Source organism: Calliphora vicina, chromosome 3, assembly GCF_958450345.1.
Source record: "Calliphora vicina chromosome 3, idCalVici1.1, whole genome shotgun sequence".
Classification (NCBI taxonomy): Eukaryota; Metazoa; Arthropoda; class Insecta; order Diptera; family Calliphoridae; genus Calliphora; species Calliphora vicina.
In genome coordinates, this window is record NC_088782.1 from 115,454,306 (window position 1) to 115,479,378 (window position 25,073).

Genomic DNA, 25,073 nt, shown 5'->3' on the forward strand with positions numbered 1-25,073 from the left:
TTGTCTGGACAGTTTTCTATTTATAGAAAAGTGTCTGTCTTGTCTGGACAGTTTTCTATTTATAGAAAAGGGTCTGTCTTGTCTGGACAGTTTTCTATTTATAGAAAAGTGTCTGTCTTGTCTGAACAGTTTTCTATTTATAGAAAAGTGTCTGTCTTGTCTGGACACTTTTCTATTTATAGAAAAGGGTCTGTCTTGTCTGGACAGTTTTCTATTTATAGAAAAGTGTCTGTCTTGTCTGGACAGTTTTTATTTATAGAAAAGTGTCTGTCTTGTCTGGACAGTTTTCTATTTATAGAAAAGTGTCTGTCTTGTCTGGACAGTTTTCTATTTATAGAAAAGTGTCTGTCTTGTCTAGACAGTTTTCTATTTATAGAAAAGTGTCTGTCTTGTCTGGACAGTTTTCTATTTATAGAAAAGTGTCTGTCTTGTCTGGACAGTTTTCTATTTATAGAAAAGTGTCTGTCTTGTCTGGACAGTTTTCTATTTATAGAAAAGGGTCTGTCTTGTCTGGACAGTTTTCTATTTATAGAAAAGTGTCTGTCTTGTCTGAACAGTTTTCTATTTATAGAAAAGTGTCTGTCTTGTCTGAACAGTTTTCTATTTATAGAAAAGTGTCTGTCTTGTCTGGACAGTTTTCTATTTATAGAAAAGTGTCTGTCTTGTCTAGACAGTTTTCTATTTATAGAAAAGTGTCTGTCTTGTCTGGACAGTTTTCTATTTATAGAAAAGTGTGTGTCTTGTCTGGACAATTTTTTATTTATAGAAAAGTGTCTGTCTTGTCTGCACAGTTTTCTATTTATAGAAAAGTGTCTGTCTTGTCTGGACAATTTTCTATTTATAGAAAAGTGTCTGTCTTGTCTGAACAGTTTTCTATTTATAGAAAAGTGTCTGTCTTGTCTGGACAGTTTTTTATTTATAGAAAAGTGTCTGTCTTGTCTGGACAGTTTTTTATTTATAGAAAAGTGTCTGGTCTGGACAGTTTTCTATTTATAGAAAAGTGTCTGGTCTGGACAGTTTTTTATTTATAGAAAAGTGTCTGGTCTGGACAGTTTTCTATTTATAGAAAAGTGTCTGGTCTGGACAGTTTTCTATTTATAGAAAAGTGTCTGGTCTGGACAGTTTTTTATTTATAGAAAAGTGTCTGGTCTGGACAGTTTTCTATTTATAGAAAAGTGTCTGGTCTGGACAGTTTTTTATTTATAGAAAAGTGTCTGGTCTGGACAGTTTTCTATTTATAGAAAAGTGTCTGTCTTGTCTGGACAGTTTTCTATTTATAGAAAAGTGTCTGTCTTGTCTGGACAGTTTTTATTTATAGAAAAGTGTCTGTCTTGTCTGGACAGTTTTCTATTTATAGAAAAGTGTCTGTCTTGTCTAGACAGTTTTCTATTTATAGAAAAGTGTCTGTCTTGTCTGGACGTTTTCTATTTATAGAAAAGTGTCTGTCTTGTCTGGACAGTTTTCTATTTATAGAAAAGTGTCTGTCTTGTCTGGACAGTTTTCTATTTATAGAAAAGGGTCTGTCTTGTCTGGACAGTTTTCTATTTATAGAAAAGTGTCTGTCTTGTCTGAACAGTTTTCTATTTATAGAAAAGTGTCTGTCTTGTCTGAACAGTTTTCTATTTATAGAAAAGTGTCTGTCTTGTCTGGACAGTTTTCTATTTATAGAAAATTGTCTGGTCTGGACAGTTTTCTTATAGAAAAGTGTCTGTCCTGTCTGGACAGTTTTCTATTTATAGAAAAGTGTCTGTCTTGTCTGGACAGTTTTCTATTTATAGAAAAGTGTCTGGTCTGGACAGTTTTTTATTTATAGAAAAGTGTCTGGTCTGGACAGTTTTCTATTTATAGAAAAGTGTCTGGTCTGGACAGTTTTCTATTTATAGAAAAGTGTCTGGTCTGGACAGTTTTTTATTTATAGAAAAGTGTCTGGTCTGGACAGTTTTCTATTTATAGAAAAGTGTCTGGTCTGGACAGTTTTTTATTTATAGAAAAGTGTCTGGTCTGGACAGTTTTCTATTTATAGAAAAGTGTCTGTCTTGTCTGGACAGTTTTATATTTATAGAAAAGGGTCTGTCTTGTCTGGACAGTTTTCTATTTATAGAAAAGTGTCTGTCTTGTCTGGACAGTTTTTATTTATAGAAAAGTGTCTGTCTTGTCTGGACAGTTTTCTATTTATAGAAAAGTGTCTGTCTTGTCTAGACAGTTTTCTATTTATAGAAAAGTGTCTGTCTTGTCTGGACGTTTTCTATTTATAGAAAAGTGTCTGTCTTGTCTGGACAGTTTTCTATTTATAGAAAAGTGTCTGTCTTGTCTGGACAGTTTTCTATTTATAGAAAAGGGTCTGTCTTGTCTGGACAGTTTTCTATTTATAGAAAAGTGTCTGTCTTGTCTGAACAGTTTTCTATTTATAGAAAAGTGTCTGTCTTGTCTGAACAGTTTTCTATTTATAGAAAAGTGTCTGTCTTGTCTGGACAGTTTTCTATTTATAGAAAATTGTCTGGTCTGGACAGTTTTCTTATAGAAAAGTGTCTGTCCTGTCTGGACAGTTTTCTATTTATAGAAAAGTGTCTGTCTTGTCTGGACAGTTTTCTATTTATAGAAAAGTGTCTGGTCTGGACAGTTTTTTATTTATAGAAAAGTGTCTGGTCTGGACAGTTTTCTATTTATAGAAAAGTGTCTGGTCTGGACAGTTTTCTATTTATAGAAAAGTGTCTGGTCTGGACAGTTTTTTATTTATAGAAAAGTGTCTGGTCTGGACAGTTTTCTATTTATAGAAAAGTGTCTGGTCTGGACAGTTTTTTATTTATAGAAAAGTGTCTGGTCTGGACAGTTTTCTATTTATAGAAAAGTGTCTGTCTTGTCTGGACAGTTTTATATTTATAGAAAAGGGTCTGTCTTGTCTGGACAGTTTTCTATTTATAGAAAAGTGTCTGTCTTGTCTGGACAGTTTTTATTTATAGAAAAGTGTCTGTCTTGTCTGGACAGTTTTCTATTTATAGAAAAGTGTCTGTCTTGTCTAGACAGTTTTCTATTTATAGAAAAGTGTCTGTCTTGTCTGGACGTTTTCTATTTATAGAAAAGTGTCTGTCTTGTCTGGACAGTTTTCTATTTATAGAAAAGTGTCTGTCTTGTCTGGACAGTTTTCTATTTATAGAAAAGGGTCTGTCTTGTCTGGACAGTTTTCTATTTATAGAAAAGTGTCTGTCTTGTCTGAACAGTTTTCTATTTATAGAAAAGTGTCTGTCTTGTCTGAACAGTTTTCTATTTATAGAAAAGTGTCTGTCTTGTCTGGACAGTTTTCTATTTATAGAAAATTGTCTGGTCTGGACAGTTTTCTTATAGAAAAGTGTCTGTCCTGTCTGGACAGTTTTCTATTTATAGAAAAGTGTCTGTCTTGTCTGGACAGTTTTCTATTTATAGAAAAGTGTCTGGTCTGGACAGTTTTCTATTTATAGAAAAGTGTCTGGTCTGGACAGTTTTCTATTTATAGAAAAGAAAACTGTCCAGAAAAGTGTCTGTCTTGTCTGGACAGTTTTCTATTTATAGAAAACTGTCCAGACCAGACACTTTTCTATAAATAGAAAACTGTCCAGACAAGACAGACACTTTTCTATAAATAGAAAACTGTCCAGACAAGACAGACACTTTTCTATAAATAGAAAACTGTCCAGACAAGACAGACACTTTTCTATAAATAGAAAACTGTCCAGACAAGACACACACTTTTCTATAAATAGAAAACTGTCCAGACAAGACAGACACTTTTCTATAAATAGAAAACTGTCCAGACAAGACAGACACTTTTCTATAAATAGAAAACTGCCCAGACAAGACAGACACTTTTCTATAAATAGAAAACTGTCCAGACAAGACAGACACTTTTCTATAAATAGAAAACTGTCCAGACAAGACAGACACTTTTCTATAAATAGAAAACTGTCCAGACAAGACAGACACTTTTCTATAAATAGAAAACTGTCCAGACAAGACAGACACTTTTCTATAGACAATTTTCTATAAATAGAAAACTGTCCAGACCAGACACTTTTATATAAATAGAAAACTGTCCAGACCAGACACTTTTCTATAAATAGAAAACTGTCCAGACCAGACACTTTTCTATAAATAGAAAACTATCCAGACCAGACACTTTTCTATAAATAGAAAACTATCCAGACCAGACACTTTTCTATAAATAGAAAACTGTCCAGACCAGACACTTTTTCTATTTTCTATTTATAGAAAAGTGTCTGTCTTGTCCTGACAGTTTTCTATTTATAGAAAAGTGTCTGTCTTGTCTGGACAGTTTTCTATTTATAGAAAAGTGTGTGTCTTGTCTGGAGAGTTTTCTATTTATAGAAAAGTGTGTGTCTTGTCTGGACAGTTTTCTATTTATAGAAAAGTGTCTGTCTTGTCTGGACAGTTTTCTATTTATAGAAAAGTGTCTGTCTTGTCTGGACAGTTTTCTATTTATAGAAAAGTGTGTGTCTTGTCTGGACAGTTTTCTATTTATAGAAAAGTGTGTGTCTTGTCTGGACAGTTTTCTATTTATAGAAAAGTGTCTGTCTTGTCTGGACAGTTTTCTATTTATAGAAAAGTGTGTGTCTTGTCTGGACAGTTTTCTATTTATAGAAAAGTGTCTGTCTTGTCTGCACAGTTTTCTATTTATAGAAAAGTGTCTGTCTTGTCTGGACAGTTTTCTATTTATAGAAAAGTGTGTGTCTTGTCTGGACAGTTTTCTATTTATAGAAAAGTGTGTGTCTTGTCTGGACAGTTTTCTATTTATAGAAAAGTGTCTGTCTTGTCTGGACAGTTTTCTATTTATAGAAAAGTGTCTGTCTTGTCTGGACAGTTTTCTATTTATAGAAAAGTGTCTGTCTTGTCTGGACAGTTTTCTATTTATAGAAAAGTGTCTGTCTTGTCTGGACAGTTTTCTATTTATAGAAAAGTGTGTGTCTTGTCTGGACAGTTTTCTATTTATAGAAAAGTGTCTGTCTTGTCTGGACAGTTTTCTATTTATAGAAAAGTGTTTGTCTTGTCTGGACAGTTTTCTATTTATAGAAAAGTGTTTGTCTTGTCTGGACAGTTTTCTATTTATAGAAAAGTGTCTGTCTTGTCTGCACAGTTTTCTATTTATAGAAAAGTGTCTGGATAGTTTTCTATTTATAGAAAAGTGTCTGTCTTATCTGGACAGTTTTCTATTTATAGAAAAGTGTCTGTCTTGTCTGGACAGTTTTCTATTTATAGAAAAGTGTCTGTCTTGTCTGGACAGTTTTCTATTTATAGAAAAGTGTCTGTCTTGTCTGGACAGTTTTCTATTTATAGAAAAGTGTCTGTCTTGTCTGGACAGTTTTCTATTTATAGAAAAATGTCTGTCTTGTCTGGACAGTTTTCTATTTATAGAAAAATGTCTGTCTTGTCTGGACAGTTTTCTTATAGAAAAGTGTCTGTCTTGTCTGGACAGTTTACTTATAGAAAAGTGTCTGTCTTGTCTGGACAGTTTTCTTATAGAAAAGTGTCTGTCTTGTCTGGACAGTTTTCTTATAGAAAAGTGTCTGTCTTGTCTGGACAGTTTTCTTATAGAAAAGCGTCTGTCTTGTCTGGACAGTTTTCTTATAGAAAAGTGTCTGTCTTGTCTGGACAGTTTTCTTATAGAAAAGTGTCTGTCTTGTCTGGACAGTTTTCTTATAGAAAAGTGTCTGTCTTGTCTGGACAGTTTTCTTATAGAAAAGTGTCTGTCTTGTCTGGACAGTTTTCTTATAGAAAAGTGTCTGTCTTGTCTGGACAGTTTTCTTATAGAAAAGTGTCTGTCTTGTCTGGACAGTTTTCTTATAGAAAAGTGTCTGTCTTGACTGGACAGTTTTCTTATAGAAAAGTGTCTGTCTTGTCTGGCCAGTTTTCTATTTATAAAAAAGTGTCTGTCTTGTCTGGACAGTTTTCTATTTATAGAAAAGTGTCTGTCTTGTCTGGACAGTTTTCTATTTTAGAAAAGTGTCTGGTCTGGACAGTTTTCTATTTATAGAAAAGTGTCTGTCTTGTCTGGACAGTTTTCTATTTATAGAAAAGTGTCTGTCTTGTCTGGACAGTTTTCTATTTATAGAAAAGTGTCTGTCTTGTCTGGACAGTTTTCTATTTATAGAAAAGTATCTGTCTTGTCTGGACAGTTTTCTATTTATAGAAAAGTGTCTGTCTTGTCTGGACAGTTTTCTATTTATAGAAAAGTGTCTGTCTTGTCTGGACAGTTTTCTATTTATAGAAAAGTGTCTGTCTTGTCTGGACAGTTTTCTATTTAAAGAAAAGTGTCTATCTTGTCTGGACAGTTTTCTATTTATAGAAAAGTGTCTGTCTTGTCTGGACAGTTTTCTATTTATAGAAAAGTGTCTGTCTTGTCTGGACAGTTTTCTATTTATAGAAAAGTGTCTGTCTTGTCTGGACAGTTTTCTATTTATAGAAGTGTCTGTCTTGTCTGGACTGTTTTCTATTTATAGAAAAGTGTCTGTCTTGTCTGGACAGTTTTCGGTCTATAGAAAAGTGTCTGTCTTGTCTGGACAGTTTTCTATTTATAGAAGTTTTCTATTTATGTATGGACAGTTTTCTGTCTATAAAAAGTGTGTCTTGTCTGGACAGTTTTCTGTCTATAAAAAAGTGTATGTCTTGTCTGGACAGTTTTCGGTCTATAGAAAAGTGTCTGTCTTGTCTGGACAGTTTTCGGTCTATAGTGTCTTGTGTGGACAAATTTCTGACTTGCTCGTTAAACCTTTATCACAAAAAACTATATCTGAGTAATTTAAATATATCTTAATTTATATTAATTATTCTCATTCCAGTGCCTGCAAGTTGCCACCAATGTAACCGAGCAAAAACATCATGTAACCCGTGAGGCTAGAGGTAAAAATCTCGGCATATGTCGTGGTTTCCGTGGCTGTACCGTTTGGCTAACCGGTCTTAGTGGGGCTGGCAAAACCTCCATAGCCTTTGAATTGGAAGCCTACTTAGTGGCCCGTGGTATACCAGCCTATGGTCTGGATGGTGACAACATCAGAACCGGCCTCAACAAGAATTTAGGTTTCACACCCGGCGATCGTGAAGAAAACATTAGACGTGTTGGTGAAGTAGCTAAATTGTTTGCCGATAGTGGTGTCGTTTGCATATGCAGTTTTGTTTCGCCTTTTGGTGATGATCGTGATTTGGCCCGTAAGATACACAAAGATGCTGGTTTGAAATTCTTTGAAGTATTTGTTGATACTCCATTGTCGGTGTGTGAGTCAAGGGATGTCAAGGGTTTGTACAAGAAGGCCAGAGAGGGTACTATTAAGGGTTTCACCGGCATTACACAGGAGTACGAGAAACCTGAAAACCCCGAATTGGTTGTGAACACTGATGGTTTCACCATCAAACAGTCCACACAAAAGCTCATACAGCTACTGGAAGCGGAAGGTGTAGTGCCCAAATCATTGAGAGATGTCCAAAAGTTGTCCGAACTATTTGTGCCAGCCTCCCTAAAAGAGGCCATACTAAATGAGGTTAAATCCTTGCCCTCCATACCCATTACACAGGTGGAATTACAATGGGTGCAAGTATTATCCGAAGGTTGGGCTTATCCCCTTAAGGGATTTATGCGTGAAGATGAATATTTACAGACCTTGCATTTCAATTCGATATTAAGTGAAGATGGTGCTTTCAGAGAAAATCAATCGGTGCCAATTGTATTGTCTGTATCAGCAGAAAATAAAGAAAAATTGGACGGTTCATCGGCCATCTGTTTGTCGTACAATAATAAACCGATTGCGATTTTAAGAAAACCTGAATTCTTCTATCACCGCAAAGAGGAACGTTTGGCCAGACAATTCGGCACCACAAATCCAAATCAACCTTATATTAAGGTAAATTTATTTGTAGACAAATTGAGTTACTTGTTATTTTAGGAAATTTGTTCATTTCTAGATGGTTTTGGAATCGGGTGATTATTTGGTGGGTGGTGATTTGGAGGTTATTGAACGCATACAATGGAATGATGGTTTGGATCAATACCGTCTTACACCCAATGAATTGAGACAGAAGTTTACAGAATTGGAAGCTGATGCCATTTTTGCTTTCCAAGTAAGTTTTCAATATATAAACTCCGGATCGTTATAGATAGTAGAGCTGGCTTAGAGCTTTTTGTAATAAAACTGATCTACTTTTGTTTTCTTTCCTCAGCTGCGTAATCCCATCCATAATGGTCATGCTCTACTCATGCAAGACACCAAACGTCAACTGCTCGAACGTGGTTTCAAGAAACCCGTACTTCTTTTACATCCCCTGGGTGGTTGGACCAAGGATGATGATGTGCCTTTGCCCGTTCGCATGGCTCAACATCAGGCCGTACTCGATTCGGGTGTTTTAAGCAGAGACGATACCGTTTTGGCCATCTTTCCCTCACCCATGATGTATGCCGGTCCCACAGAGGTGCAATGGCATGCTAAGGCACGCATGAATGCTGGTGCCAATTTCTATATTGTGGGCAGAGATCCAGCTGGTATGCCTCATCCCGATAAGGAAATGTATCCAGATGGTAATTTGTATGAGGCCACCCATGGAGCTAGAGTACTTAAAATGGCCCAAGGCCTAGATAGCATGGAGGTAATGATTATTTGCATGTATGTGGTTAACTTTGTTTAATGATTTGTTTCCCTTTATAGATTTTACCCTTCCGTGTGGCTGCTTACGACAAAAGCGTATCACGCATGGCTTTCTTTGAACCCAAACGTAAGGATGAATTTGAATTTATCTCAGGTACTAAAATGCGCACATTAGCTAAGACTGGCTCAAATCCACCCGATGGTTTTATGGAACCCAAAGCCTGGAAAATCCTTTCAGAATATTATCAATCCCTTGCAAAGCAACAATAGTTAACAACTTACCAATTATTTATAGTTATAAATGTTATAAACTAAAAAAAACAAGATTTTATCTTTTAAGTGCAATGTTTTTTTAAAAACAATTTTTATATATTAAAATAAAAACAAAAATATTTATATAAATTTAATCTTCCTTCTATAAAACACATTACCATTAGATTAAGTATGTTTTATCAACATATTATTTCTGTTTTTTTTTTTTAATTTTAAACTTTAACCTCAACCATATTCATAAATTTATAATCCCTTGATAAATTTAAAATTTGTTTATGATTAGGGAGGTAAATGCTTGTCTGCCTATTTAACTTTCGATTTCATTTCTAATTTTATTTTTCTGTAAAAGGCCTTAAACTTACTATTTGTAGCTAAACAAAGTGTTTTATTATTCACTTATTTAAATTACTATTATTATTTTGTAATTAAGACAAAGCGAACATACCCTTTTGATGATAAATCTAATAGGAGTTTTCATTTGTTTCATTTACCTTTTATTTTTGTTTGTCGCTTTTATTATACATATTATAAGCTAAGTAAATAAAATAACTACGTAACTGTTATAACTTTTAATTTTAAACTTATTGTAATATATTTTGAACATAAAATAAATAAATTATTCTTTTTTAAAATAACTATCAATCTTTTTTATAATTAGTTCAAAAACTCACCATTTTAAACGAAGGCTGATGATGTTGCTGCGGTCAACCACAAATTGATATCATCTATATGAATCATTCTATAGGAAAGAATGCGAACTAGCCACCAAAACCAGGATTTGATTTACTTATAAACAACATTACACTTGAGGTTCTACTTGACACTAATTTTCCAGACTGCCTACCAGTCAATGATGAGACTGTGAATGGGGCTGTCGACTCTGTTGTCCCGTGTGTTAAACTCTGTTCCTGTGAATAGGGAAAGAATCCATTGGTCAATTAAAAGGTTCGACCAATTTAAATCATTTCCACGACAGCCGGTTCTACGCACCGGAATGACACGAGTTCACTCTGCAAAGGGCTGTCAACTCAGCAAATACTGCTGCTACAACAACAACCAATTTAAATTCCCCTGGGCCGGGCAGCATTATCCCTGCTGATCTTCAGCAGAAAGAAGAAATACAGCCCAATTATGAAAAAAATTCTCCGGGAGTTTTTTCCCTTTTTTTAACATAGAATTTGAATAGGAAAAATGACCCCTGATGATGTCATAATGGGTCGATTATGGATGGCAACCGAACTCTAGTTGCGTTGTCAGTTGCCTAAATGGTATTAAAGATGGCAACTGGCAGCATCAATTTTTGTTGGCAAATGGCAACCAGAAATTTGTGGTTCTGGCAACGCAACTGAAGTTCGGTTGCCATCCATAATCGACACATAAGGCTACAAAAGGGGGAATAAGGTATTTCAGGCTACCTAACTTCTGCACTGCTCTACAGGCGGAAATTAGGCTATTGATCCCTTTTCTTTTATTTCCCTTGCAAAATGTAAGATAGTTGTACAGCAGAAACACAGAACAGTTGGACTAATAAATCCACCTGTGTTATAGCGAGGCCGAAAATACGGGCAGAACTAATCTACTTATAGAATACCGTCGTGAGCAAATAAGGCTAATTGTTTATTTTATTGCAGAACACTGCATAATTGGAACACATGGTTGGATCACCTTGAAAACAACGGATGTCGAATAAGTATCCTGCTGTTTACTTCTTGGATATCACAATGGGATAAGTTTTGAATGGAAACAAGTGAACTGCTTGATGAGTGACTAGCCATGGAACCTATCCTAACCTATAAACAACAGTAACCCCCCTGTAATGTTTTTTATGTCAGAGATTTGGGGATTTGGGACGATCTATATGGGACCTGTAAGCATTAAGACTGTTGTCAGAACGATTAGTTTTCCAATTTCCGCTGCATAATCCTTTCGGCTCCTAGTATAAAAGGTCTGAGTACTCCAAGTACGACAATTATATGGTTTTCTTCTGTCGAGCAATTGATGGCGTTTCTATGAATGTCACACAAAGCGGTCGAGTACAAGTGGCGAACAAATGGATAATCCATCGTAGTCAATTCGCATCGCAATCACCCAAAAGTATTTCGGCCCTGGGCAGTCAACCCAGCAACAACAATCAAATATCGTCTCCACAAGCGCCTTAAATTTTTATTTTGATAGAAGAACCGATGCTGTGGCCCAGTCATCCCAACAGCCACTATAGCTGTAGAATTTAAGATGAATACGATCTATCACTATGGACCATGAATATCATTAAGGCGCCGTGAACATGGTCGTACAGTGTAATATAAGGACTAGCTAAACAGAGTACTAGCAACGACGTATATAAGACCATAGTAAGTTGGACCTAAAATGGGTCAAAATCGAAAAAAAATATTTTTTAACCCGAATTTTTTTTTCGCTAAATATTAAAAAAACTAAATTGAACAAGTAAGAGAGCTATATCCTTCACCAAATTATACTTAAAAATCGATTTTTTTTTTAATATTTTTAGGTAAACAAAATTAAAATTTTTTTATAAAAAGTTTTTTTTTAAATTTTTTTCTTTTCGAAATTGTTTTTTAATTTTTTTTTAAAAAAAAGTTTTTTCAAAATTTTTTTTAAAAAAAAGTTTTTTCAAAATTTTTTTTAAAAAAAAGTTTTTCAAAATTTTTTTTGGAAAATAATTTCTGACAAAAAAAATTTTTGATGAAAAATTTTTTTCCCAATTTTGACCCATTGTAGGTCCAACTTACTATAGCTTTATATAGATCGCTGCAATGGACTTTAAAATATCTATCATTAGATATCCATATTGTCTATATTAATGATTTAGTTATCCAGATATATATAAAAAATAGGCCAAAAATACAAATTTTCCCGGTTTTTTTCTAATATCTCAGCCATTTATGGGCCGATTTTGTAGATATATTGATGTATGAATCAGTTCTAGTTCAGTTCTAGTTCAGTTCTAGTTCAGTTCTAGTTCAGTTCTAGTTCAGTTCTAGTTCAGTTCTAGTTCAGTTCTAGTTCAGTTCTACTTCAGTTCTAGTTCAGTTCTAGTACAGTTCTAGTTCAGTTCTAGTTCTACTTCAGTTCTAGTTCAGTTCTAGTTCAGTTCTTGTTCAGTTCTAGTTCAGTTTTATTTTTGTCCTTGTTAAGTTATAAAAAGTCCCAAGTTAAGCTAATTTGAAATTATTAAAATAAAACACATTTTATTTTTTTGTTTTTGGATATTTTTATAAAATTGTATAAGTATAATTATTACAATTATAAATACTAAATAATTAATATCAAATTGTAGATGTTTTATTTACGGTATTTCATTAATTTTGTTTTAATTTTTTTTTGTTGCAAGTTTCTTTCTTATAACTTCAGACATTCACTCACACACAATTGAATGATGTGGTTGTTTTATGTTCTTTATTCAAGTGTGAATATTTCGGATTAAATTAAATATTTATAATGATATTTATTTCATTAGTACTTGTATTTATGTATTATTGTTATTTTGTTTTTTATGATGAGATTTTAAATATTTCCAAAAAAAGAAACAAAATATACAACAAATTAAGGTAAGAAAAAAAGGGAAATAAAAATAATTAAGCACCTTAAAAAAGGAAATTTAAGAAAACAAATTATAATATACAATGTGATAAATATGTAACTACACAACCCCGATTAGAATTAGAATGTGATTTAAATATAAATTAAATAATACTAAAAAAATAGAGAGAGAGAGACATAAAGAACACAAGTTCAAAATAAAATCAAGTGCTTATATTAAATAAAAACAAGAGAAAAAGAGAGAAAGAGGGATGAAGGGATATTGAGATGCTTTAAATTTAAAGGATAAACAATTTCAATTTTAACTCAGTTATGAAAATCTTGTGCGTAAACAATTATTTAATTTAGTTTAACAAAGAAAGCTTTTTTAAATAAAATGGCAAATTTTGAAATTTTTTCTTTTTTGTGAATTCTATTATTAAAATTTTTATCGCTATAAAAAATAAACTAATAGTGGTTTAATTTTTTTTTAATATAAAAAGACGCACGCACATATGTTTAGTGTAAAAAAATTTAACAAAACCTAGATAAACAATTTACTTTTCCACAAACACAAAAAAAACACATTTCAACGAACTTTTTAAAATGCTTACAAAAAAATGTGTACTAACAAGGTATACACACTAAGCAATTTTATTTGTTATGTTTATTTAAAGCAATTTTGAGATCTCTTATATTTACACAAGTCACAGTGTTCTTGATCATGATGGACGTTTTTGTTTAAAAACTTAATTTATAGAAATGGTTCTTTTAAATTGTCTAAAACATTGAACAGCAACATATTTCTAGCATTACTTTATGCCATTATCAGAACTAGAAGTAGAACTGAACTAGAACTGAATTAGAACTGAATTAGAACTGAACTAGAACTGAACTAGAACTGAACTAGAACTTAACTAGAACTGAACTAGAACTGAACTAGAACTGAACTAGAACTGAACTAGAACTGAACTAGAACTAGAACTGAACTAGAACTGAACTAGAACTGAACTAGAACTGAATTAGAACTGAACTAGGACTGAACTAGAACTGAACTAGAACTGAACTAGAACTGAACTAGAACTGAACTAGAACTGAACTAGAACTGAACTTGAACTGAACTAGAACTGAACTTAAACTGCAAATGAATAAAAATATAAACATTTTCAACACCATTTTGATTTAACATTGCAAAAGTTTAAAACATAAATCACACAAAATATTAGAATATTATTAAAAGCTGGAGACAAAACAAAAGCTTTCTTAGATTTATTTAGCAATGAAGTGCAATTCCTTGTTAGTACTTGATATTTAAAATATGTAGATATTAAGACGCCTTCTTATAATGTTGCTTTCCTTGTATACAATTGTTGTTTTCATAATTTATTTTTTTTTTTTTATTTATTTCGTCTAAATATAATTTTTGTATTTTGTATTTAATTGCAATTGGTTTTTGTGTTAATCTTAATTCAAATCATGCGGTTTATATTTTATTTGTTTGTTTTTTTGTTTTCCTTATTGATCTTAGACAGTAAATTTTATATTAACTGCATATTTTTATTTTAAGTTTTTTAAATAGTCGTTTTAATTCGTGCTTTTTTTATTTGTTTGCTTACGTTTTTTTCTGGTTTTATCCTTTTGTGGTAAATTGCGATAATTTTGTTTTTTTATTTAAACATCTATATTTAATTAATTATGATTAATTTCTTTTCCGCTTTTTTTTTTTTGTTATAGTTTTTTTTTATAAATTTTATATTTTATCATTATTATAATTATTTTTTTTTTAATATTATTATTACAATAAAAAAAGTTTAAGTTCTTGTTAAGCTTAACAAGATGTTAGAAAACTACATTCATCGTTGTATTTACCTCGTCAAAGCAGACTGCACCTTGACAACCAACTTTCTGCTTTTCTATGATCATTCGATTTCAATTGATGACCACCTTTGGGTGGATTATTTGCCTCCTAGAAAAAATTTAGTAGAGATTTAATAAGTTTTCTTGTTAAAATAGTTTCTAAATGCAATTATTTTACCATTCGCTTTTCCATTTTTGCTTTTATATCACTAGCTAGGGTAAGGAAAGCCTCTTCAACATTAATGCTGGCCTTAGCGGAGGTTTCCATAAATTTAATGCCATATTCGACAGCCAATTGTTCACCACGTTCTCGGGAAACCTGAAATAATAAAAAAATATATATATATCATCAGTAAACTAGATTAAGTGCTTTTTAGATACAAATGTGAGAATTACAAATAAATTATTTTGTGTAAAAACTTTTTTTACAATGAGTAGCAAAGCAAGGGTATTTATAAGTTTGGCATTCCTTTTGTAATTTCTACATTTGCCATTCCATTAAGTAAATATATTCTGGATTATTATAGATACCAAAGTCGATGTAGTCATGTCCGTCTGTCCATCTGTTGAAATCAACTTTCTGAATCCTCCAAATAACTTTCATACAAAATTGAGTTCATTGCATACTTCTATAGATAATTCCCCTAATACACCATTGATAAATCAAAATAAAATGCCAAAACATTAAATTGGTTGAACACCTTCATAAAAATCGGCGTTAAAAAAAAAAATTGAAACTACAAAATTTTAAGTTTTATTAGGTTTTTCCTTCTCCTGTAAAGTAAGGAAAAAGTTATTTAGAACCTTTCTATATTAAGGTAACGATATCCAGTTTCGATATACTACATACCAATTTTCACCAAATTTTTTTTCAATAATTACAGTTCTAGTTGAGGTTCTAGTTCGGGTTTTAGTTCTGTTTCTATTTCAGGTTCTAGGTTAGTTATATTCTGTTTCTGTCTACTATACATGTAGGAACTCCAATGGCAAGAATTTGGGTTTGCGACCAAGTATGGTAAATTTGATCTATACATCTATTGTTACTTATGTTTGTTGTTGTTGTAACAGTTCCGCTGTTGTTGAAAATTCTTTCCTGGGGAAAAAATGTTCGGTTGATACAGCTGTTGCTGAGTTAGGAATCTTTGACCGGTTGTCATGGGAACAATTACTTATGTTTGTAAAGTGTGGTGGGATGTAAATGAGGAAGCGTAGTTATAGCTCAAAGGTGTGCATGTCTGGGTATAAAAGGTGCCATTGGCAGCAAGCCACATTCGGCCTTGAATATAATCTTAAACCTACTACCCATTGAGAATTATGTTGAGAGTGTGGCGACAAGGAACTTACTTTGGCTATTTGAGTCTCGTTAGTGAAACCATTGCAGGTAGGTCACACTAGGATATTGTATGAGGCAGGTCTTATCGTCTCGACCTTTAACTTCGGTGTCTTACCTCCTGTAGAGTTCCACAGTAGGGATGAATGGGTTGGATCCGAACAACTGTTCAAAGAGGGTACACTTTTCACTGATGGATCCAAGATGGACTATAGTACAGGGGCCGGGGTTTATAAGATCGACAACGATATTAAACGGTCATATAGACTCTCTGACGAGTGTAGCGTCGAAAAATATTCGCGATCTGGAAAGCCACAGAATTGATAAAAGCACACGTCACAGAGGGCTCTGTAGTCATTATTTATGTGGACAGTCAGGCCGCACTTAAGGCTTTAAAATATCATTTAATACATTCTAGGTTAGTGGTAGTGGTAGAGAGTTCTTGAAGAATTAATGGTACACAACTCAACCAGATTATGTTGGGTACCATGGCACTGTAACATACAGGGAAATGGTTCAGATCTAGACCACCAACCAATTCTTGAATAGTAGGATGGATTGTCAAGTGTCCAAGGCCTTTTGACCAAAACTGGATGCAAAGGAAACCAAAACATCAATTGGATTGGATAGGTGTAGTCTTAGAATTCTAGTAGGAGTGATAACCGGTTACTGTACAATTGGGGCCTTCATAGGTAAATGCGATAATAGCTCACAGGATTTCTGTAGAGTGTAAGGCGATGTAGAGGAGTTGGAGAGAGTAGAGCACATTATATGCAACTGCCAACTAGATGAACTTAGGAGTGTTGCTTGCTGTAAATTCAGTAACATACTAGGTTTTATCAGGATAATAGGTTGGCAATATCATTGGGAGGATTTCAAGCAGCAGGTTTCATGAAAAAAGGGAAATGCTTGAACGCTATAAAATAATATGATTTTTGCACCGAATCATTTCTTGCGATGAAAAATTGATCCATTACGATAACCTGAAGCGTAAGAGATCGTATGTGAAGCCAGGCGAACCAGCCGAATCGACACTAAAGCCAAATATCCATGGCGCTAAGGTAATGCTCTGTATTTGAAGGGACCAAAAGGGTCCCATCTATTATGAGCTGCTGAAATCTGAATCTGAAATCAAATAATTCGACCGGAATATGCGGCCAGACATGAAACCGTAATATTACATCATGACAACGCTAGGCCACATGTTGCATTATCTGTTAAAAACTATTTAGAAACAAGTGGCTGGAAAGTTTTGCCTCACCCGCCTTATCGACACACTCTCTCTGACAAACTTGTATATACCCTACACCATGAGATAGCGAAGTCTATATAGCCATATCCGTCTGTATGTTGAAATCAACTTTCCGTAGCCCCCAAATAACTTAATAACATGATTGATACATCAATATATCGAGAATTCTTCGGGCTCGGTCGCTACTTAAAATCGAGAAAATCGGCCCACAAACGGCTGAGATATAAGCAAAAAACCGGGACAACCTCGATTTTTGTCCTATTTTTGAACTATATCTGGATTACTAAGTCATTAATATAGACAATATGGATATCTAATGATAGATATTTCAAAGTCCATTGCAAGGATGTATATAAGGCTATAGTAATGTGGACCTGCAATGGGTCAAAATCGGGAAAAATATTTTTTAACCCGAATTTTTTTGGAAAAAAATAATTTTAAATTTTGTTTACCTAAAAATATTTAAAATTTGTATTTAAAGTATAATAAAAGGGTATATAAGATTCAGCACAGCCGAATATAGGTCTTACTTGTTTTTCATAAAAATTTTTTTTACATAAATTTTTTTTTCACCAATAAAAAAATTCTTTTTACCAAAATTGTGTTTGTCTTAAGTATGCATTGCTAAAGAGTATATAAGATTCCGCATTGCCGAATATAGCACTTTAAATTATCTATCCTTTGTTTGTCTTAAGTGAATCTTTCAGTTCTCAGTAAAAGAAGCTCTGGCTTATCTCAAAAATAAGTAAACCCCTATATGAACGGTTTAACTATATTTTAAAGAGTATATAAGATTCCGCATTGCCGAATATAGCACTTTAAATTATCTATCCTTTGTTTGTCTTAAGTGAATCTTTCAATTCACTGTAAAAGAAGCTCCTCTGGCTTATCTCAAAAATAAGTAAAACCCTATATGAACGGTTTAATTATATTTTTTTCAAATACATAATTAGAAAGGAGAGTTTCTTGTTTATTATTTCCTCTAGCAGTATTATCTTCATCAATCCGAAATTTTATGAAAAAAAAAACTTTCCAAACTTCCGATTGCAATATTTTAAATTGCGAATCGAATTATGACTATTTAGTATGATAAAATATAATTTTGCTTATTTGCTTTCCTTGTTCAGATTGTGGTTATTTTTTTATGGTAGAGTCCTAACTTAATATTTGTGGTTATTTTGCCAAACTTTTTTGTTTTATGATTATCATATTAGTAAATTATTCAAGCTTGAGTTAATAAAATTGTCCTTGGTTCATAATCCTAGCAAGTTTTTAAAGCTTTATTTTCATTTTGTAATATGTTTTTGAGTATGATCTCCCACTGGTTTTTACATTTAAATAAGTATGTAGTTTTATTATTTACTTAAAAACCACTCCTTTATTCAAATTACATATTTGCAATTAAATATAAATGCCAGTATTATTGTTTTTTTTTTTTTTTGCAAAAATTAATCCACCTTTAAACAACAAAAAAAACACACTCACACAGGTATAAATAAAAAATATTACATCATAATGTAACATCATATCCTTTCGATTGCCCCTACTAACACATTGTTAAAATGATTGCAAATTAACTTAATATTTATACGTTTATTTGTAACTATAATACATACATATAGAATGAATATGTATTATTATAACACACATCAATAGGCTTGGTTATACACACGTTATGAAATGATTTAAATTAAATTGATACAAACACTTTAAAGTAAATATGGGTGTAATAATTGTGAATGGTGGCAAAATACATACCTGTCTTTTTTCATTTAGTTCACATTTGTTGCCCAATAACATTTTCTCAACATCGGCCGATGCATTCTCCTCAATATTGCGTATCCAATTTTTAATATTCTCAAATGATTTTTCTTGAGTTATATCATAGACCAACATAATACCCATGGCGCCTCTATAGTATGCGGTGGTAATAGTTCTGAAACGCTCCTGGCCAGCAGTATCCCTAAACAAATGCAATTTGTATAGGTTTAATAAAGTTTTAAAGTTTGAAATAACTTTAAAGTTTGAAATCTTACCATATTTGTAGCTTAATTTTTTTGCCATCTAATTCGATCGTTCTTATTTTAAAGTCTATGCCTGTAAACAAACAAAATAAAACATTTCCATATACAATTCTGTGTATTAATGCTTTTCAAATTTAAAATATTATTAAATTTATCCGGTTTGTCATGTTTACACGGTCTCTGAGTCCTGTTACCTAAAATACCCAGCCTATTCTCCTGATTATGCCTAATAGATTACCTAGATCATATCTAGCTATTTTCCCAACTTCATCGTGGAATCTTTCCCCAAGCCTTTATTGCCTGAGACCCTGTAATATAGGACAGTTACACAGAATATTCTCCACTAGTTCTAGTTCCTCAATACCTTCGCACACCCTACAGAAGTCCTGTCTCCTGTCCATGTCCTTTTTCCGGTCCATGTCTCATTTACCAATGAAGGCTACAATTGAGCAGTGCCCGATTGTCACTCCCACTAAAAACCTGAGACTTTTCCTATCCAACCCAATTTGTAGTTTGGTTGCCTTAGCATCCGACATTGGCCAAATAGCTCTCGGTCTTACCAGAGAAGACTCAGAGAGTCTAAGAATAGTAGAAATTGTCCTGAATATGCAGCAAGTTAGGGATTATATCCAATGCTACCTGAGTTGTGCTGCCATCGGCAGTCATGGTCTAGATCTGAACCATGTCTCTCCAGTACATCCGCTAGCTCATTTCCCTGTATGTTACAGTGCCCTGGTACCCAACACAATCTGATTGAGAAGTGTACCAATAACTCTTCAAAAGCTGTCCTGCAAGCTAGAATGTATTAAATGACATTTCAAAGCCTTCAGTGCCGCCTGACTGTCTACATAATTTGTCACTGCAGACGTAACGTGTGCTTTTATCTACTGTGTGGCTTTCCAGATCGCGAAGATCTCCACCTGGAATACGCTGCACTCATCAGTTTCGATATGACCGTTTAATTGTAGACCATATAAACCCAAGCCTCTGTACCATCTTGGATCTGTCAGTGAAAACTACACCCTCTTTGAATAGTTGATCGGATCCAATCCATTCATCCCTAATGGGGAATTCTAATGGATGTGAGACACTGAAGTTAAAAGTCGTGACCCTATGATCATAGATTCACGTGGGAATAATGTCCTGGCCTGCCTCATACAATATCATAGTGTGACCTACCCGCAATGATTTTACTAACAAGGATCAAATTAACCTAAGTTCCACTCTCAACATAGTTATCAATGGGTAGTAGGTTTAAGATCATATTCATGGCCACCTGCGGAAAGCTGTCAATGACACATGTTATACCCAGACATGCACACCTTTGAGCTTTGTTGAGTATAATCCTATAACTACGCTTTCTAATTGCATCCCACCAGGCCTAACAACAGATGTATAGATCCAATTTACCTTACTGGCAAACCTGAATTCTTGCCAATTGAGTTTCTGCATGTATAGTAGGCATTAAGACCCTTCTTTAATCTCTACTGAGTATTTATTTTCCATGATAAATTGCTATCAAGGGAGGTCCCTAAATATATAGCTCTCCCTATTAAATTCAGCTCAACACCATCTAATTTCGGCAAATTTAAACTATCCACCCTGTATTTCCTGGTGAAGAGCACCAATTCAGTCTTCAATGGGTTTACACCCAAACCGTTAGTTTTTGCCCAGGACGAAAGATCACCACGCGCTTCCTGCTTGATGCCACTGATAGTGGAGAGCCACTTTCCTTTAATCATAATCTCCAAGTCATCCGCATAGGCGACTATCTTCCTACATTTAGACTCAAAGTATAAAGAACTCCAACTTGCGGTGTGCCTCTGTTAACTCGTCTTCTGATCTTATCTATGTTTCAATATGTTCTGAAATTCATTAGGATTTTTCTTAATTTAATATGAAATCTTCTCGTTTTTAATGAAAATGGTGTAGTAGGTAAACGAACATACTGACTATTAAAAAATAAATTTTCCCGGAACAAATCAAGATCCGCGTAACAGTTTATATTTTCATTGATTTTTTTTCTGTTAATATTCACATTTTCTGTGTTGCCGGCCTTCGGCCGGGTGAAGGGACTTTTAACTCTGGGGTGTATCGAACACCGGCTTCGCCAAAATCACTTTTTCTGTATATCAAAATTTTCTGAAGTACTATCATATAAAATCAAAAAGGAATTTTTGGTTCACAATATTAATAAACTGTACCATATTATATATCATATTAAAGGTATTGTGAAGCACTATTCAATGATACCCATAACGATCAGTTTGTTTTCCAAATATATGAGAAATGTACTATTATTATATGTATTTACTTTAAATTCATATAACTCTTAAACTAAGAGAGAGCAGGGAAAAATATTAACGTTTTTGTGCTTCTAATTATGAGAGCTATCAACACCAAAGAAATTATAAAAATGCAAGCTGTTTCGCTGATCTTGATTTATACCATTTTCCCTAGTCAGGTGTTTTGCCAACACGTTACCTGTGGTTTTCTTCTTGTATTTTATCACATACCTACGTATTAGAAATACTTATTACGAATTCACGAGATCTATTAATTTGTTTAAAAACCCATTAATTAAAAAACTAAAGAAATGTACATCTGTTCTGGTTAAATGCCAAAAATACCAACAAATGTAAACATTACAATCAAAACAACAAAACACACAGCAACTTTAACCTTATAATTTCTTAAAGTGTAAGATCCCTTCATAAACACACACTTATACACAAAGAAAAATAATGAATAAGAAAAGTAAAAAAAAAAACGAAGAAAAAGATAAAAACAAATTAAACAACAATAAAGGGAAATGTATCAATCTTCAAAACACAAACTCATGCACTGACAAAAAACAATTATAAACAACAATTACAACAAACAACTTGATCAATTAGTCAAAAAGAAGAAAAAAACAACAAAAATATGATACAATGACAGTCTTTTATGCAAAATTGTAAAGAAAATAAAAAACACTATACAAATTAATAAAAAAGCGCGCAGTTTTCTTTAGAATTTTGCCTATTTCATTTAAATAAAGGAATTTCAGTTTTATTTCTTACTTTTTAATTGTAACAACTACTTTTAAGGGGAAGGGACCAAAGAAGAGATGTTGAGGTTGGGGAGATGAAAAATGTGAGTCATTTTCAATGTGTTCGTTCAAATTTATTTAGAAGAGAGTTAAAGGCAGAGAGAGCAAAGAGGAAATTATAAATAAAGAAAATATAAGAAACAAATTGAAAGAACTTCTTTTCTTTTTTATTATAATAAAGAGGATTAATTAAAATGCCCATATATTAAAAAAAAAAACTTAAAACAACAAAAACAATGCATTTAAAGAAATAAAATTGATGACTGTTAGTAGCAGTTGTAGTGATTACAATTATCAAGACAACGTCAACAAAAATATAAAAAAATACATACTTGAACATACCAACACCCCGAAACATAAACCTTTTCTTCTTGCTAGCAGCAAAATGCATATACTACACAGCAAATACATAATAATATAACTTAACTTAAAAATACCTTTGTTTGGAACTTTATAAGATAGACTACAATTAACAAGGGAAATGGCAACCCAAATAAAAATCTGTTTGTAAATGCAAGGTGTCCTAAATCCATCGGAAAAATGTATATTTTTAGAAGCACAACATTAAGAAAAAAAAGCGACAAACGCAAAAATGCTGGTTTTATCCCTTGACGTAGATTTTTTATCTACTATGTATTTTATTAAACGTACTTTGACTTTGGGGTCTTTACAGCCACCATACACAACCAAAAGACGACCGACCGACCCCTCCTTTCTCCTCTCTTTTTATTTACAACAAAAAAATCACTTTCATCAATATCATTTCTACATTTTTTTTTAAATAATTGTAGACGTTTTCATTTTGCCTGCTCCAGCCAGTAGTAGACAAAAGAACACTTACCTATTGTCGATATAAATGTTGTATTGAAGGCATCCTCCGAAAAACGAAATAATATGCAAGTTTTTCCTACACCAGAATCACCAATTAGCAATAATTTAAATAAATAATCGTACGTCTTGGCCATTATTATTTTGTTCGCGTTTTTGTTTGTTTTATCTCAATATAAATTTCTTTAGCTAGTATTTTCTTTAATTTTTTTTGTATCAAAAATGTATTTTATACTTCTTTTGTAGCTAAAATAATCAAATTTTATTTAAAGTTTTTTCTTCTTTCTTCTCTACTTTTGCTACGATTGTCGTATAAAATAAAATACTTAAAATCGTTGATGACAAAATCTACTGTATAAAAAAAATGTCTACAAAATAAAGCTACCAGAGTTGTTAATTTTGTTATTCTCAAACATTTGCCAAAAATTACCAAAAATAAAAAATACGTTTAAATTTAACCTTATAAAAAATGTCCAATATTAATTGTATGAAACATATAAGTTACTAAATTTATATTTTAATCTGTAAATATTAAACATATTATAGTTTGTATATATAATTTTATTAAAAGATTAGTTTTTAATTCAAATAAAATATCCCCTTCCACCTACATAAATCGTAAATCTGGTAGCTCTGTCACCAAAACATATTTCGATAACTTAGTGATGTGCATTTGACGATTGTATTTTAGTATGGTGGTTGTTAGCTGTAGTTGCCACCTAGTTCTAGATTTAGCCACGTTCAACTTTTTTTGTCATTTGCTGAGTGAAGTTGTCTCAGTGCAATGAATTGATGATTGTATCATATAAATTTAGATTCAATTCATACTTTGTATGAAATTTTATGCAAATTATACAGATTTTGAAATTGATTTTATATCTAATTATTTAATTACAAAAAACTTAAAAAGCATTTAAATTTTATATCGATTTTATGATCCGTATAATTCGCCACCTAAGAAAATAAATAAAAAATTGTTTAATAAACGAAATTTGATGTAGTTCTTAAGAATATATCGATATTGTAATGATGAAAAGTATTTTCTATAGAATATAATGTGTATAACACATAACATTAGTTTCCATTGAAAATATTGTGTATAACAGTATTTTCTATAGAAAATATTGTGTATAAAAGTATTTGCTATAGAACATATTGTGTATAACAGTATTTTCTATAGAATATATTGTGTATAACAGTATTTTATATAGAAAATATTATGTATAACAGTATTTGCTATTGATCATATTGTGTATAACAGTATTTTCTATAGAAAATATTGTGTATAACAGTATTTTTTATAGAAAATATTGTGTATAACACTATTTTCTATAGAAAATATTGTGTATAACAGTATTTTCTATAGAAAATATTGTGTATAACAGTATTTTCTATAGAAAATATTGTGTATAACACTTATTTCTATAGAAAATATTGTGTATAACACTATTTTCTATAGAAAATATTGTGTATAACACTATTTTCTATAGAAAATATTGTGTATAACACTATTTGCTATAAAAAATATTGTGTATAACACTATTTTCTATAGAAAATATTGTGTATAACACTATTTTCTATAGAAAATATTGTGTATAACACTATTTTCTATAGAAAATATTGTGTATAACACTATTTTCTATAGAAAATATTGTGTATAACAGTATTTTCTATAGAAAATATTGTGTATAACAGTATTTTCTATAGAAAATATTGTGTATAACAGTATTTTCTATAGAAAATATTGTGTATAACACTATTTTCTATAGAAAATATTGTGTATAACACTATTTTCTATAGAAAATATTGTGTATAACAGTATTTTCTATAGAAAATATTGTGTATAACAGTATTTTCTATAGAAAATATTGTGTATAACAGTATTTTCTATAGAAAATATTGTGTATAACACTTATTTCTATAGAAAATATTGTGTATAACACTATTTTCTATAGAAAATATTGTGTATAACACTATTTTCTATAGAAAATATTGTGTATAACACTATTTTCTATAGAAAATATTGTGTATAACACTATTTTCTATAGAAAATATTGTGTATAACACTATTTTCTATAGAAAATATTGTGTATAACACTATTTTCTATAGAAAATATTGTGTATAACACTATTTTCTATAGAAAATATTGTGTATAACACTATTTTCTATAGAAAATATTGTGTATAACACTATTTTCTATAGAAAATATTGTGTATAACACTATTTTCTATAGAAAATATTGTGTATAACACTATT

The 25,073-nt window shown here is 32.0% G+C and overlaps 2 protein-coding genes across 4 annotated transcripts in view; one reads left to right on the top strand and one right to left on the bottom strand.

Moving 5' to 3' along the window:
• Nucleotides 1-9,529, top strand: part of Papss (PAPS synthetase) — a 34,991-nt gene extending 25,462 nt beyond the window's left edge. For all 3 annotated transcript variants that reach the window (XM_065503936.1, XM_065503934.1, XM_065503935.1), the window contains exons 2-5: nt 6,828-7,883; nt 7,945-8,100; nt 8,200-8,622; nt 8,682-9,529. In XM_065503936.1, coding sequence (XP_065360008.1) covers nt 6,828-7,883; nt 7,945-8,100; nt 8,200-8,622; nt 8,682-8,891 — 1,845 coding nt within the window. In that variant the 3' untranslated portion in view covers nt 8,892-9,529. The remainder of the gene's footprint in view (nt 1-6,827; nt 7,884-7,944; nt 8,101-8,199; nt 8,623-8,681) is intronic.
• A 2,572-nt stretch (nt 9,530-12,101) lies between these two features.
• Nucleotides 12,102-23,133, bottom strand: Rab8 (RAS oncogene family member Rab8). The gene is made up of 5 exons (XM_065503329.1): nt 22,830-23,133; nt 18,910-18,970; nt 18,632-18,836; nt 14,470-14,610; nt 12,102-14,400 (listed from the first exon to the last, which is right to left on the bottom strand). The coding sequence occupies exons 1-5, from the start codon at nt 22,951-22,953 to the stop codon at nt 14,308-14,310; spliced, it is 624 nt and encodes a 207-aa protein (XP_065359401.1). The 5' UTR covers nt 22,954-23,133; the 3' UTR covers nt 12,102-14,307.
• Between the last annotated feature and the right edge of the window lie 1,940 nt (nt 23,134-25,073).

Coding starts and splice junctions, on each gene's coding strand:
- Rab8 (XM_065503329.1), bottom strand. CDS start 22,953: ATGGCCAAGACGTACGATTATTTATTTAAATTATTGCTAATTGGTGAT. Junction 18,837..18,909: donor AAAATTAAGCTACAAATATG/GTAAGATTTCAA, acceptor GCATTTGTTTAG/GGATACTGCTGGCCAGGAGC. Junction 14,401..14,469: donor CAAAAATGGAAAAGCGAATG/GTAAAATAATTG, acceptor AATTTTTTCTAG/GAGGCAAATAATCCACCCAA.